The sequence below is a fragment of the Sebastes fasciatus genome, chromosome 6, assembly GCF_043250625.1.
Source record: "Sebastes fasciatus isolate fSebFas1 chromosome 6, fSebFas1.pri, whole genome shotgun sequence".
Classification (NCBI taxonomy): Eukaryota; Metazoa; Chordata; class Actinopteri; order Perciformes; family Sebastidae; genus Sebastes; species Sebastes fasciatus.
In genome coordinates this window covers 37,202,720-37,218,045 of record NC_133800.1, presented here as the reverse complement: position 1 = coordinate 37,218,045, position 15,326 = coordinate 37,202,720, and the positions used below count along the sequence as shown (strand labels likewise).

Sequence of the window (15,326 nt, the reverse complement as noted above, 5' to 3'; positions counted from 1 at the left end):
AGCGGGAGCTAACGGTAGCTACAGTTAGCTAAAAGCAGAAAGAGTAGAACGTATAAACTCAACGTAAACATTACTTTAAAGGTTCTTCTGAACGAAATCCGCGTTAAAATGAGTTAAATGGAGTAACTGGTCGAAGTTCTGGAGAGGATTTAAGGATTTGTAAAGATCTGAAAAGTAACGATAATTTAAATAATGAGTGAAATCTACACGATATAAAGAGAAATACTCGAGTAAAACACAAAGTAAACATTAACAATGATCCAATAATAAACAATAATGGGGCATTCTGCTGATGAGTACTTTTACTTTTGATACTTTAAGTACATTTTGTTGCTAATGCTTTAATACATTTACTTATGTTACATTTTGAATGCAGGGTTTCTACACGGTGGTATTACTACTTAAGTAAAAGAAAAGAATACTTCCTCCACCTATAGTTTTCAATATCTAAGAATCTAGAGAATATAGATGTGTTGTATATAAACTGGGAAAACAAAGTAGTTAAACTTGTGTTTGTTGGATTATTTCAGTGTATTCTCATAAGCCTGCAATGACTGCCCTTCACCGTCAGGCCCGTTGGCGCTGGTGTCTCCAACACAGACAATGGAACCTGAACATGTGGGGGAATGTCATGTTTAGTGATGAGTCCAGGTTCTGTCTGCCAAAGTTGGATGGCAGGGTGAAAGTATGGAGACGACGCGGAGAACGCTATGCTGATTGTTGCACCAATGGAGTAACAGCTTTTGGTGGGGGCAGTGTCATGGTGTGGGGGGGGGGCATCTCCCTCACTGGCAAAACAAGGCTTGTCATCATTGAAGGCCATCTCAATGCAGGGAGATATCGGGATGAGATTCTGCAGCCAGTGGTGATCCCATATCTCCACAATCTGGGACCTAACTTCATCCTCCAAGAAACAACGCCCCCCCCACAGAGCCAGGGTTATCACAGACTACCTCCACAATGTGGGAGGAGAGAGAATGGAACGGCCTGCCAAGAGTCCAGACCTCAACCCAATTCAACACTTGTAGGATCAGCTTGGGCGTGCTGTACGTGTTAGAGTGACCAACACAACCACGCTGGCTGACCTGCAACCAATCCTGGTTGAGGAATGGAACGCCATCCCACAGCAACGTGTGACCAGGTTGGTGACCAGCATGAGGAGGAGGTGCCAGGCTGTTGTGGCTGCGTATGGATCTTCCACCGCTACTGAGGCTCCTGACGGTGGATTCAATGAATAAAGTGTAAAATAGCCAATATGTCTTGTTTGTTCCTTGTTACTGATAGAGAGTTCAATCATCCAATCCACCAAACAACTCAAAACAAGAGTCAATACCAACAGGAGAATACACTGTTTACCATTGGCAGAGCATTTTGGAACATTTTTCTTGGGCGCTCCCCACATCATCAGCTGTGCTGCTCATCCCACAAATGCATGATCCTTACAAGTGTGACATCATTGTGAAGGTAAATAAACAGGCTTTCCAACGATGTAAAATACAATGACCATTAGCATTGATACAACAGAGAAATAATCCACCAAACACAAGTTTCAAAACTTTTTTTTCCCAGTTTATATATTGTGTAAAATATAATTGACATGGTACCAGCCGTCTGTCAGTCAGCAGCTACAGTATAAACATGCAGTAATGTTCCTGGTTTGGTAGATAATGAGGATAATGAAAGAGCTGGTCCGTCCTCTGTCTCCTCCCTCATGATGTCACAGAGAGGACGGACTGAGGACTGAGTACTGAGACCAGAACGACAGAGAGGGTTCACTGAGGAGGAGGTCTGGTCTGCCTCTGGTTCTGGTTCTGGTCCTGGTCCTGGTCCTGGTCCTGGTCCTGGTCCTGGTCCTGGTCCTGGTCCTGGTCCTGGTCCTGGTCCTGGTCCTGGTCCTGGTTCTGGTTTCATAATCTGGACTCCTGAGCAGAGAGATGAGACTGAAGATCAGCAGCTACTGAGACCACAGACAGACAGACATGGACAAACAGAAAGGTACCGTCTTCACTTTATTACACTTAGTACAGGAATACAGGAACATCATCATGATAACATGAGAGACATTTCACCTGACAAACTCAGACATGTATGTCACGTGAAATAAATGTCACATGTGGCATTTTAACATGTGAATGTGCCATTTATTTAAGGGGAGACACAACATAGAGTAAATAATATTTTAACTAATAGATGAATCTTCCCCAGTTGATTACTGACATTGAGACAATTATTTTTGTGTTACAAAATTTTCTGAAATGTTATGTTTAGATATGTAAATGAGGTATTATCTAATGGTAACTGTTTTAGGAGAAATCTAAAGACACAAATAGAAAAAGTAGTAAAATAAATGTTTTCTTTCCACTAGTCTATTTATATTCACATTTATTTTTTATTTATGTTATATTTATTTTTGAATGTATGTATTTATTTTTTTATTTATTTATGCACGATTTTCTCTTTGCAGTTTCACCCCTTATTTATTCCTCCAAACTTATTTATTTCTGTATTCTTTTCTTTTTACATTTCTTTATGCATTTCTGCCTCATTATGCAAATGAGGGGGCTGTAAATAAATAAATAAATAAAAAATAAAGGCAAAAATAAATAAATGAATTTAAAAATTAATAAAAATAAATACATGAATAAATAAAAGGGAAAATTAAACAGAAGAGTAAATAAATAAGTGAATTGATACAAAGGTAAATAAATAAAGAAGCAAATTAAAACAGAAATATCAATTTATGTCAAATTTGATCAATTAATTACCTTTATTTGAATATTATTTTGCTACATTTAATGACACATTTATTTACTTATCGAGTAATTTATTTATTTATTTAGGAAGGTTCCGTCCTCCTTATTTAATACATGGTTTGTAACACACTATAATGTACTTGTAAAAACATATAAGGAATTTTTTTTTAATATTATTATATATTTTATATTATGGACATATTTTATATTTTATATTATATTACAACTCCGGTTAACTATATTATCATCTGTTTATACAGATTATATGTGTTAAATAAAACAAATGAATAAACACATTTATCTGCTATAAAATCTACATTACAGTGTGTTATAAAGCATTTGTTAATATACTGTTTATAAATGATAAATTCTCTATAATAACCTGTCAGAGTGATGACAGAATATGTAAATCAGTCTTTATCACACTGGTGGTCCGTTAACTATAGCAGCTCAACAATCGGAAATACCCGTCTGTCCTCCTCCTTCATCATCATCATCATCATCATCATCATCACTTCCTCCTCCTCCTCCTCCTCTTCCTCAGGGGACTGAGCTAATAGACTGTTTAGACTCAGACTCACAGTTTAGCGTCTTCCTCCCGTTACAAACACTCTGACTGACGACTGGAGTCACGTTTAGTTTTATAACTTCATGTGTTAACCGTTAGGAAGTTTGGTCTTTATCAGTAATAACAACATTAACAGCCTGTTTTTATTCACATTTCAATAACATTTGTGCTACATTTGAATTAAAGGGGACATATCGTGCTCATTTCCAGGTTCATACTTGTATTTTGGGTTTCTACTAGAACATGTTTACCTGCTTTAATGTTCAAAAAACACATTATTTTTTATCATCCTGTCCTTCTCAATGTACCTGTAATCACTCTCTGTCTGAAACGCTCTGTTTTAGCGCCTGTCTCTTTAAGAAGCCCAGCTGCTCTGATTGGCTAGTGAGAAAAATATGGTGCACCTTTGCAAAGGTAGTCGTCAAGCTGTGGGCGGTATGTTCTAATGAGCCTGCATGTCAAAAGACAACCTGCCTCCAACAAAATCTCCTTCCTGTACAACTAAACTGCATTCTCAGTTACGTTTTGAGGGAAATATATTTTCTCCCGGATTATGGTCACTGTTTTAAACAGTTTTAAACACGTGGTTAACGTTGTAAATTGAAATAAAACAAAACAATGCAACATAATTGCTTGTTGAATCACAACCCAGTCACAAATAACTGACTGGTTGTCTTATTTCACAGTTTGAAGGTTGGTAGGAACTCCAGATCCCTAAATGATGTGTCCCCTTTAAGATGTTGCCTATTGTCCTCATAGCTGAGAGCATCAGATGATCAGACAGCTTCATTAAACTGAGTCCTCCCTGTCCTCTTTAGTAACAGTCCAGCTGAACCCAACAGAGCTGTTTTTGTTTCATCCTAACCTGTAACACCAAAAGAATGCAGTTAGCTAATAGCTAATGATATGCCAACTGCTGGTTTCTGGTTTTAGAGACTCTCTGACTCTCTGACTGCAGCCAACCAGCAGCTCAGAAACATCCAGTAAATGTTTTTCTATTTTTACCAACCAGAGGATGAAAGAGAAAGCTGCTCCGCACCCGACCGACAACACACGCTGACTCTTCATCTAAACCTTTCAGCTTCAGACAGATACAGGATCAGCTTCAGAAGACGGTGTTTTCTGTGAATTATCATGTAGTAGCATGATTTATCATCTCCTAACCTGGTCACATAAACCATCAGACTGGACTGATGGAGGGAAGAGAGGAACTGACCTCTTTTCATTTGGGTGAACTGAACCTTTAGAAACTCAAACTGCAGGAACATGATACATATTTTTATTCACATTTAGAATTAAATACTTTTTGTAAATCTGTTTTCTTGGCAGAGTCATCTTGAACAAACATAGTTTATTAAGTCTGGCCCTCACTAACAGATGTTTGAGGTCTTACCAGATGTGTAAAATGAGAGAGAGTCCACACATAACGACATGTTCTGTTAAATTTAACAGTTGTCTTCCTACAGTGTGTTGAGAGAAACATCACAACAACACACACTAACAGATTCATTCATCAACAACAAGAGTCCCGACTAAAATCATCAGAGATCTCACTGAAAATCTCTGGCGATCAAGCGAGACTTTAGTGTAAACAAACATGGCGGACGACGGGCAGGAAGAATTCTGATGTTAGTTTTTGAGTGGGTGGGTCAGAAAACACAGAACTTTCACCAGGAGACGACTGTCCATGTCCCGTAAGAAACCAGAAGTCAAAGTTGATTTATTTGTCACGTAACTTCCGTACTTAAGTGACAGCACTTCTGGTGTTATTTAAACCCAAACCGTCTTCTTTTCCTAAACCTAACTAAGTAGTTTTGTTGCCTAAACCTAACAAAGTTGATCTTTTCCTTCCCCTAGCTAAGTAGTTATTTTGAAAAGACTGGAGCAGAAACATGCGTCACATGTTGCTGGACATTCGTTGGAAAAAGCACGAAAAGTATGTTGTTGAAAGTCGAGCTGAGCATCACGAAAAAAAGGAAATTTGTGTCTATGTACACAAATCAAATACATTGACGGCGGTGGTTGTTCTTCCTTCTTCAGTCAGCTTGGTTCTCTATTGGCTGTCCTTCTTTCCCACGTGACTGCGTCATCATAAAAACACTCTTAACATACCTCACACCACAGGAACATCTGGAAAGATCATCTTTAGATCCATCAAACAATCAGAGCTCTGCTGATGATCATCAGGAGGAATCAGACCCAGAACCAGTTTGATTCTTGTGTAGTCTGGACCCGACATTAGGTTGTTTGTTTGTTAGTTAATTCGTTAGAAATTTGTCTTTGACTTCACCTCACAGCATGACTTGAAAACAAGACAAGACAATGAACTGAAGACAGAGATTAAGACCAATCAGCATCACTTTTAAAGCCATTAATACAGAGCTTTATGTCTCCATGTCTGTGGTGAGATAGATATGAGACGGCTGTGGAGGCTGTTTGTAGAGATGTTCTAGTTTCTGGTTACTGTTGATGTTTAGTTGTTGTCTGTTTTTACCAGAATGAGATTATCTGTCATTCATTCACACGGACGGAGGATGTTATTCAGTCTGTGTGAGTGTGTGTGTGTGTGTGTGTGTGTGTGTGTGTGTGTGTGTGTGTGTGTGTGTGTGTGTGTGTGTGTGTGTGTGTGTGTGTGTGTGTGTTCTGCAGCATCAAAGCCAGAGACAGGAAGTGATGTTGATGGTCAGATAAGCAGCGTTCAGTAACACAAACTCTTTATTTCTCAGTCCAGCAGCATTTTCTCTGTTGTGAAGCCTTCTGCTGGTGTCCAGGGTCTGTCTGGTGTTGTTGTTGTTGTTGTTGATGATGATGATGATGATGATGAAGAAGACGTCGTGGGTGTGCTGTGGGTGTGTGAGGTATGTGCAGCTCCGTGTTTAAAACAGCAGCAGGCTGATAAGCAGATCTGTGGGGTCCTTAAAATCAGCAGCTCTGAGTTAATCAGAATCGCTTAACCTCGTTCTCCTCCCACTGGGTCTCTGGTTCTCTGAGTGAATGGACTCAGTCTGTCTCTCTGAATGGACTCTCACACAATCACCGTCTGTTCCCTCCACATTCTCCACATGTCCAACTCCTTCTGAGGACAATTCACACCGTTCTGACTGAGACCCGTTCTGAGATCCGTTCTGACTGAGATCCGTTCTGACTGAGATCCGTTCTGACTGAGACCCGTTCTATCTCAGATCCGTTCTGACAGAGATCTGTTCTATCTCAGATCCGTTCTGACTGAGATCCGTTCTGACTGAGATCCGTTCTATCTCAGATCCGTTCTGACTGAGACCCGTTCTGACTGAGATCTGTTCTGACTGAGATCTGTTCTGACTGAGACCCGTTCTGACTGAGATCCGTTCTGACTGAGATCTGTTCTGACTGAGACCCGTTCTGACTGAGACCCGTTCTATCTCAGATCCGTTCTGACAGAGATCTGTTCTATCTCAGATCCGTTCTGACTGAGATCCGTTCTGACTGAGATCCGTTCTATCTCAGATCCGTTCTGACTGAGATCTGTTCTGACTGAGATCCGTTCTATCTCAGATCCGTTCTGACTGAGATCTGTTCTGACTGAGACCCGTTCTGACTGAGATCCGTTCTGACTGAGACCCGTTCTGACTGAGATCCGTTCTGACTGAGACCCGTTCTGACTGAGATCTGTTCTGACTGAGACCCGTTCTATCTCAGATCCGTTCTGACTGAGATCCGTTCTGACTGAGATCTGTTCTGACTGAGACCCGTTCTATCTCAGATCCGTTCTGACTGAGATCCGTTCTGACTGAGATCTGTTCTGACTGAGACCCGTTCTATCTCAGATCCGTTCTGACTGAGATCCGTTCTGACTGAGATCCGTTCTGACTGAGATCTGTTCTGACTGAGACCCGTTCTGACTGAGACCCGTTCTATCTAAGACCCGTTCTATCTCAGATCCGTTCTGACTGAGATCCGTTCTGACTGAGACCATTCTCCGGATCATTCGCTACAGTCTGGTTTCAAACAGCTCATGTTCTCTGTGGTTCCAGCTGGGTCTGACTCCTGTCAGTCATATCATACAATACAATACATAAAAAAATTTATAGGAGGTTCTAGCGATAAGTGGTGAGGTTATGCAGGTCTTTCAGGTGGTTCTAGTCATGCTGTAGGATGTTCTAGTGGTTATTAGGGAGGCTCTAGGGGTCTTTCAGGTGGTTCTAGTCATGCTGTAGGAGGTTCTAGTGGTTATTAAGGAGGCTCTAGGGGTCTTTCAGGTGGTTCTAGTCATGCTGTAGGAGGTTCTGGGGATCCTTTATGTGGTTCTAGAAGTCTTTAACAAGGTTCTAATGGTCATTGCGGAGGTACTACAGGTAGTTTGGATGGTTCTTGTGGTCAGCGAAGAGGTTCCAGGGCTCTTGTAGGTGTTTTTTGATGTGTTCTAGGAGGTTCAAGTGGGTCCTTCTGGGTCCTTTTGGTGGTTCTATTAGTCACTAAGAAGACTGTGAAGAAGATTCCTGTCCGTGTGGTTCCAGGTCCTTCAGATGGTTCTAGTGGTCCTTTAGGAGGTTGATTTGATCATTAAGAAGGTTCTACAGGTTCTATAGGTGGTTCTGGAGGTGTAAACAGATAAAACAGTGATGTAGAATCTGCTGTAAATGATCCTGCTACACAGTTATCCTCCTCTACAGATCACTTCCTGTTTCTCACTTATTGTACAGAGACCTTCAGCTTTAGATGATGTAACACACACACACACACACACACACACACACACACACACAGTGGTCTTTATTCAGTGTTAAACATTAGCAGCAGCTTATCAGTGTGAATCCGTCTCCTCAGTGAACATGTGAAGGTCAGAACATCAGAGTATCTGTGATGGGAACCGTTACCTGAACAGGTGAAGTCAGATCAGAGTTTCATTCACTCATTAACAGAAATCACCTGAACTGAAACAGCAGCTTCTGTTTCACCTTTCAACGCCTTAACCATAGTTATAGCTTTAGTTTTTAGCCTGAGCAGGAGAGGAAGCTAAAAGCTTTTAAAGAGGGCGACATTAATCATAATAACATGATGAATCGGCGTTTTAAAGGACATTAATCATAATAACATGATGAATCGGCGTTTTAAAGGACATCAATCATAATAACATGATGAATCGGCGTTTTAAAGGACATCAATCATAGTAACATGATGAATCGGCGTTTTAAAGGACATCAATCATAATAACATGATGAATCGGCGTTTTAAAGGACATCAATCATAGTAACATGATGAATCGGCTTTTTAAAGGACATCAATCATAATAACATGATGAATCGGCGTTTTAAAGGACATCAATCATAGTAACATGATGAATCGGCGTTTTAAAGGACATCAATCATAGTAACATGATGAATCGGCGTTTTAAAGGACATCAATCATAGTAACATGATGAATCGGCGTTTTAAAGGACATCAATCATAATAACATGATGAATCGGCGTTTTAAAGGACATCAATCATAGTAACATGATGAATCGGCGTTTTAAAGGACATCAATCATAGTAACATGATGAATCGGCGTTTTAAAGGACATCAATCATAATAACATGATGAATCGGCGTTTTAAAGGACATCAATCATAGTAACATGATGAATCGGCGTTTTAAAGGACATCAATCATAATAACATGATGAATCGGCGTTTTAAAGGACATCAATCATAGTAACATGATGAATCGGCGTTTTAAAGGACATCAATCATAATAACATGATGAATCGGCGTTTTAAAGGACATCAATCATAGTAACATGATGAATCGGCGTTTTAAAGGACATCAATCATAATAACATGATGAATCGGCGTTTTAAAGGACATCAATCATAGTAACATGATGAATCGGCGTTTCAAAGGACATCAATCATAGTAACATGATGAATCGGCGTTTTAAAGGACATCAATCATAATAACATGATGAATCGGCGTTTTAAAGGACATCAATCATAATAACATGATGAATCGGCGTTTTAAAGGACATCAATCATAATAACATGATGAATCGGCGTTTTAAAGGACATCAATCATAATAACATGATGAATCGGCGTTTTAAAGGACATCAATCATAATAACATGATGAATCGGCGTTTTAAAGGACATCAATCATAATAACATGATGAATCGGCGTTTTAAAGGACATCAATCATAATAACATGATGAATCGGCGTTTTAAAGGACATTAATCATAATAACATGATGAATCGGCGTCCTCCCGTATCGGAGGAGAATCTAGTGTTTTTATGTGTAGTGGATGATAATGAAGTGAGAGGCGGCTCTCTGAGCTCTTTACTCTTCTGAAGCTGAAACACAAAGTCAGTATTCACAGAGAGAAACAACGGATTCATTCATCTCATGAACACACAGACCGACTTCATCACACTTTTCATGTTTTATCAACCTGCTGACGACTAAAGTTTCCGTCTGTTGACTCATGAAAACAGAGTTGGAGGACTCCAGACCGGTCTCTAGACCACTTTGTGAACGTCTCGGTCTCAGACAACGAGGACTCTGGATTTTATTTCAAGACCACGACTGCAGGGATATCACTAAACAGTCTGTGCATTGTCTGATGTATTTATTAACATCAGACTGGGACTGGATGTAAAACGTCCTGCTTCACAAGCAGACAGTAACTTCTAATGACTCAATTCTAATTGATCTTTTTTGTTACAGTTAACGCCGAGTCGACTCTTATCAGCTCATTAAAGGAGCTCTATGTAAGAATCAGAAACGTCTTGTTAACATGACGCCTGTGGACGTTGAGTCAACGACAGTCAGCGTCCTGTTGCTCACGCTACCGACACACACGAGACTGAACTGTTGTTAACGTTAGCAACATTAGCAGCTAAAAGCACAATATCACTCTATCTTTCAGCTGCTTGGCAGTAATGTTAGCTGACCAGACCAAGGTCTCTCCATGAATCAATGCTGATCCTAGTGTTTTGGTCTCCTGGACCGGAGTCGATAACGTTACTCTCTCCAGAGTTAACCTCCGTCACTCCACTCAGCAGCTGGAAACAAGACACTGGAAACCTCTGTTGGTCTGGAGGAGCTTCCACTGAACATTCACTGATCCTCTCAGAGTTGAACTAACTCTCTTCTGCTCCGCTGCAACACTAGTTTTCCTCGAATGTTGGTCACATTCCTGTTTAACAGCTTCACTAGATACAACCAAGAGGTTTTGGTGCTTCACTGTAGTTTGTGTTGGAGTCTGAGTCTGAACAGCGGAGACACACGAGAGACCATGAGACACACGAGAGACCATGAGACACACGAGAGACCATGAGACACACGAGAGACCATGAGACACACGAGAGACCATGAGACACACGAGAGACCAGGAGACACACGAGAGACCATGAGACACACGAGAGACCATGAGACACACGAGAGACCAGGAGACACACGAGAGACCATGAGACACACGAGAGACCATGAGACACACGAGAGACCATGAGACACACGAAAGACCAGGAGACACACGAGAGACCATGAGACACACGAGAGACCATGAGACACACGAGAGACCAGGAGACACACGAAAGACCAGGAGACACACGAGAGACCATGAGACACACGAGAGACCATGAGACACACGAGAGACCATGAGACACACGAGAGACCATGAGACACACGAGAGACCATGAGACACACGAGAGACCAGGAGACACACGAAAGACCAGGAGACACACGAGAGACCATGAGACACACGAGAGACCATGAGACACACGAGAGACCAGGAGACACACGAAAGACCAGGAGACACACGAGAGACCATGAGACACACGAGAGACCATGAGACACACGAGAGACCATGAGACACACGAGAGACCAGGAGACACACGAAAGACCAGGAGACACACGAGAGACCATGAGACACACGAGAGACCATGAGACACACGAGAGACCATGAGACACACGAGAGACCATGAGACACACGAAAGACCAGGAGACACACGAGAGACCATGAGACACACGAGAGACCATGAGACACACGAGAGACCAGGAGACACACGAAAGACCAGGAGACACACGAGAGACCATGAGACACACGAGAGACCATGAGACACACGAGAGACCAGGAGACACACGAGAGACCATGAGACACACGAGAGACCATGAGACACACGAGAGACCATGAGACACACGAGAGACCAGGAGACACACGAGAGACCATGAGACACACGAGAGACCATGAGACACACGAGAGACCATGAGACACACGAGAGACCAGGAGACACACGAGAGACCAGGATATACACGAGAGACCATGAGACACACGAGAGACCAGGAGACACACGAGAGACCAGGAGACACACGAGAGACCATGAGACACACGAGAGACCATGAGACACACGAGAGACCAGGAGACACACGAGAGACTATGAGACACACGAGAGACCAGGAGACACACGAGAGACCATGAGACACACGAGAGACCATGAGACACACGAGAGACCAGGAGACACACGAAAGACCAGGAGACACACGAGAGACCATGAGACACACGAGAGACCATGAGACACACGAGAGACCATGAGACACACGAGAGACCAGGAGACACACGAAAGACCAGGAGACACACGAGAGACCATGAGACACACGAGAGACCATGAGACACACGAGAGACCATGAGACACACGAGAGACCAGGAGACACACGAAAGACCAGGAGACACACGAGAGACCATGAGACACACGAGAGACCATGAGACACACGAGAGACCATGAGACACACGAGAGACCATGAGACACACGAAAGACCAGGAGACACACGAGAGACCATGAGACACACGAGAGACCATGAGACACACGAGAGACCAGGAGACACACGAAAGACCAGGAGACACACGAGAGACCATGAGACACACGAGAGACCATGAGACACACGAGAGACCATGAGACACACGAGAGACCATGAGACACACGAGAGACCATGAGACACACGAGAGACCAGGAGACACACGAAAGACCAGGAGACACACGAGAGACCATGAGACACACGAGAGACCATGAGACACACGAGAGACCAGGAGACACACGAAAGACCAGGAGACACACGAGAGACCATGAGACACACGAGAGATCATGAGACACACGAGAGACCATGAGACACACGAGAGACCAGGAGACACACGAAAGACCAGGAGACACACGAGAGACCATGAGACACACGAGAGACCATGAGACACACGAGAGACCATGAGACACACGAGAGACCATGAGACACACGAAAGACCAGGAGACACACGAGAGACCATGAGACACACGAGAGACCATGAGACACACGAGAGACCAGGAGACACACGAGAGACCATGAGACACACGAAAGACCAGGAGACACACGAGAGACCATGAGACACACGAGAGACCATGAGACACACGAGAGACCAGGAGACACACGAAAGACCAGGAGACACACGAGAGACCATGAGACACACGAGAGACCATGAGACACACGAGAGACCAGGAGACACACGAGAGACCATGAGACACACGAGAGACCATGAGACACACGAGAGACCATGAGACACACGAGAGACCAGGAGACACACGAAAGACCAGGAGACACACGAGAGACCATGAGACACACGAGAGACCATGAGACACACGAGAGACCATGAGACACACGAGAGACCAGGAGACACACGAAAGACCAGGAGACACACGAGAGACCATGAGACACACGAGAGACCATGAGACACACGAGAGACCATGAGACACACGAGAGACCAGGAGACACACGAAAGACCAGGAGACACACGAGAGACCATGAGACACACGAGAGACCATGAGACACACGAGAGACCATGAGACACACGAGAGACCATGAGACACACGAAAGACCAGGAGACACACGAGAGACCATGAGACACACGAGAGACCATGAGACACACGAGAGACCAGGAGACACACGAAAGACCAGGAGACACACGAGAGACCATGAGACACACGAGAGACCATGAGACACACGAGAGACCATGAGACACACGAGAGACCATGAGACACACGAGAGACCATGAGACACACGAGAGACCATGAGACACACGAGAGACCAGGAGACACACGAAAGACCAGGAGACACACGAGAGACCATGAGACACACGAGAGACCATGAGACACACGAGAGACCAGGAGACACACGAAAGACCAGGAGACACACGAGAGACCATGAGACACACGAGAGATCATGAGACACACGAGAGACCATGAGACACACGAGAGACCAGGAGACACACGAAAGACCAGGAGACACACGAGAGACCATGAGACACACGAGAGACCATGAGACACACGAGAGACCATGAGACACACGAGAGACCATGAGACACACGAAAGACCAGGAGACACACGAGAGACCATGAGACACACGAGAGACCATGAGACACACGAGAGACCAGGAGACACACGAAAGACCAGGAGACACACGAGAGACCATGAGACACACGAGAGACCATGAGACACACGAGAGACCATGAGACACACGAGAGACCAGGAGACACACGAGAGACCATGAGACACACGAGAGACCATGAGACACACGAGAGACCATGAGACACACGAGAGACCAGGAGACACACGAGAGACCAGGATATACACGAGAGACCATGAGACACACGAGAGACCAGGAGACACACGAGAGACCAGGAGACACACGAGAGACCATGAGACACACGAGAGACCATGAGACACACGAGAGACCAGGAGACACACGAGAGACTATGAGACACACGAGAGACCAGGAGACACACGAGAGACCATGAGACACACGAGAGACCATGAGACACACGAGAGACCAGGAGACACACGAAAGACCAGGAGACACACGAGAGACCATGAGACACACGAGAGACCATGAGACACACGAGAGACCATGAGACACACGAGAGACCAGGAGACACACGAAAGACCAGGAGACACACGAGAGACCATGAGACACACGAGAGACCATGAGACACACGAGAGACCATGAGACACACGAGAGACCAGGAGACACACGAAAGACCAGGAGACACACGAGAGACCATGAGACACACGAGAGACCATGAGACACACGAGAGACCATGAGACACACGAGAGACCATGAGACACACGAAAGACCAGGAGACACACGAGAGACCATGAGACACACGAGAGACCATGAGACACACGAGAGACCAGGAGACACACGAAAGACCAGGAGACACACGAGAGACCATGAGACACACGAGAGACCATGAGACACACGAGAGACCATGAGACACACGAGAGACCATGAGACACACGAGAGACCATGAGACACACGAGAGACCAGGAGACACACGAAAGACCAGGAGACACACGAGAGACCATGAGACACACGAGAGACCATGAGACACACGAGAGACCAGGAGACACACGAAAGACCAGGAGACACACGAGAGACCATGAGACACACGAGAGATCATGAGACACACGAGAGACCATGAGACACACGAGAGACCAGGAGACACACGAAAGACCAGGAGACACACGAGAGACCATGAGACACACGAGAGACCATGAGACACACGAGAGACCATGAGACACACGAGAGACCATGAGACACACGAAAGACCAGGAGACACACGAGAGACCATGAGACACACGAGAGACCATGAGACACACGAGAGACCAGGAGACACACGAGAGACCATGAGACACACGAAAGACCAGGAGACACACGAGAGACCATGAGACACACGAGAGACCATGAGACACACGAGAGACCAGGAGACACACGAAAGACCAGGAGACACACGAGAGACCATGAGACACACGAGAGACCATGAGACACACGAGAGACCAGGAGACACACGAGAGACCATGAGACACACGAGAGACCATGAGACACACGAGAGACCATGAGACACACGAGAGACCAGGAGACACACGAAAGACCAGGAGACACACGAGAGACCATGAGACACACGAGAGACCATGAGACACACGAGAGACCATGAGACACACGAGAGACCAGGAGACACACGAAAGACCAGGAGACACA

General features: G+C 44.4%; 1 protein-coding gene across 2 annotated transcripts in view; it reads left to right on the top strand.

Moving 5' to 3' along the window:
- The first annotated feature begins 1,757 nt into the window (after positions 1–1,757).
- Positions 1,758–15,326, top strand: part of LOC141770033 (actin filament-associated protein 1-like 2) — a 36,187-nt gene continuing 22,618 nt past the window's right edge. The window contains exon 1 of one of the 2 annotated variants that reach the window (XM_074639631.1): positions 1,758–1,995. In XM_074639631.1, the coding sequence (XP_074495732.1) occupies positions 1,980–1,995 (16 nt within the window). In that variant the 5' untranslated portion in view covers positions 1,758–1,979. The remainder of the gene's footprint in view (positions 1,996–15,326) is intronic. The other variant, XM_074639630.1, reaches the window with a different exon arrangement.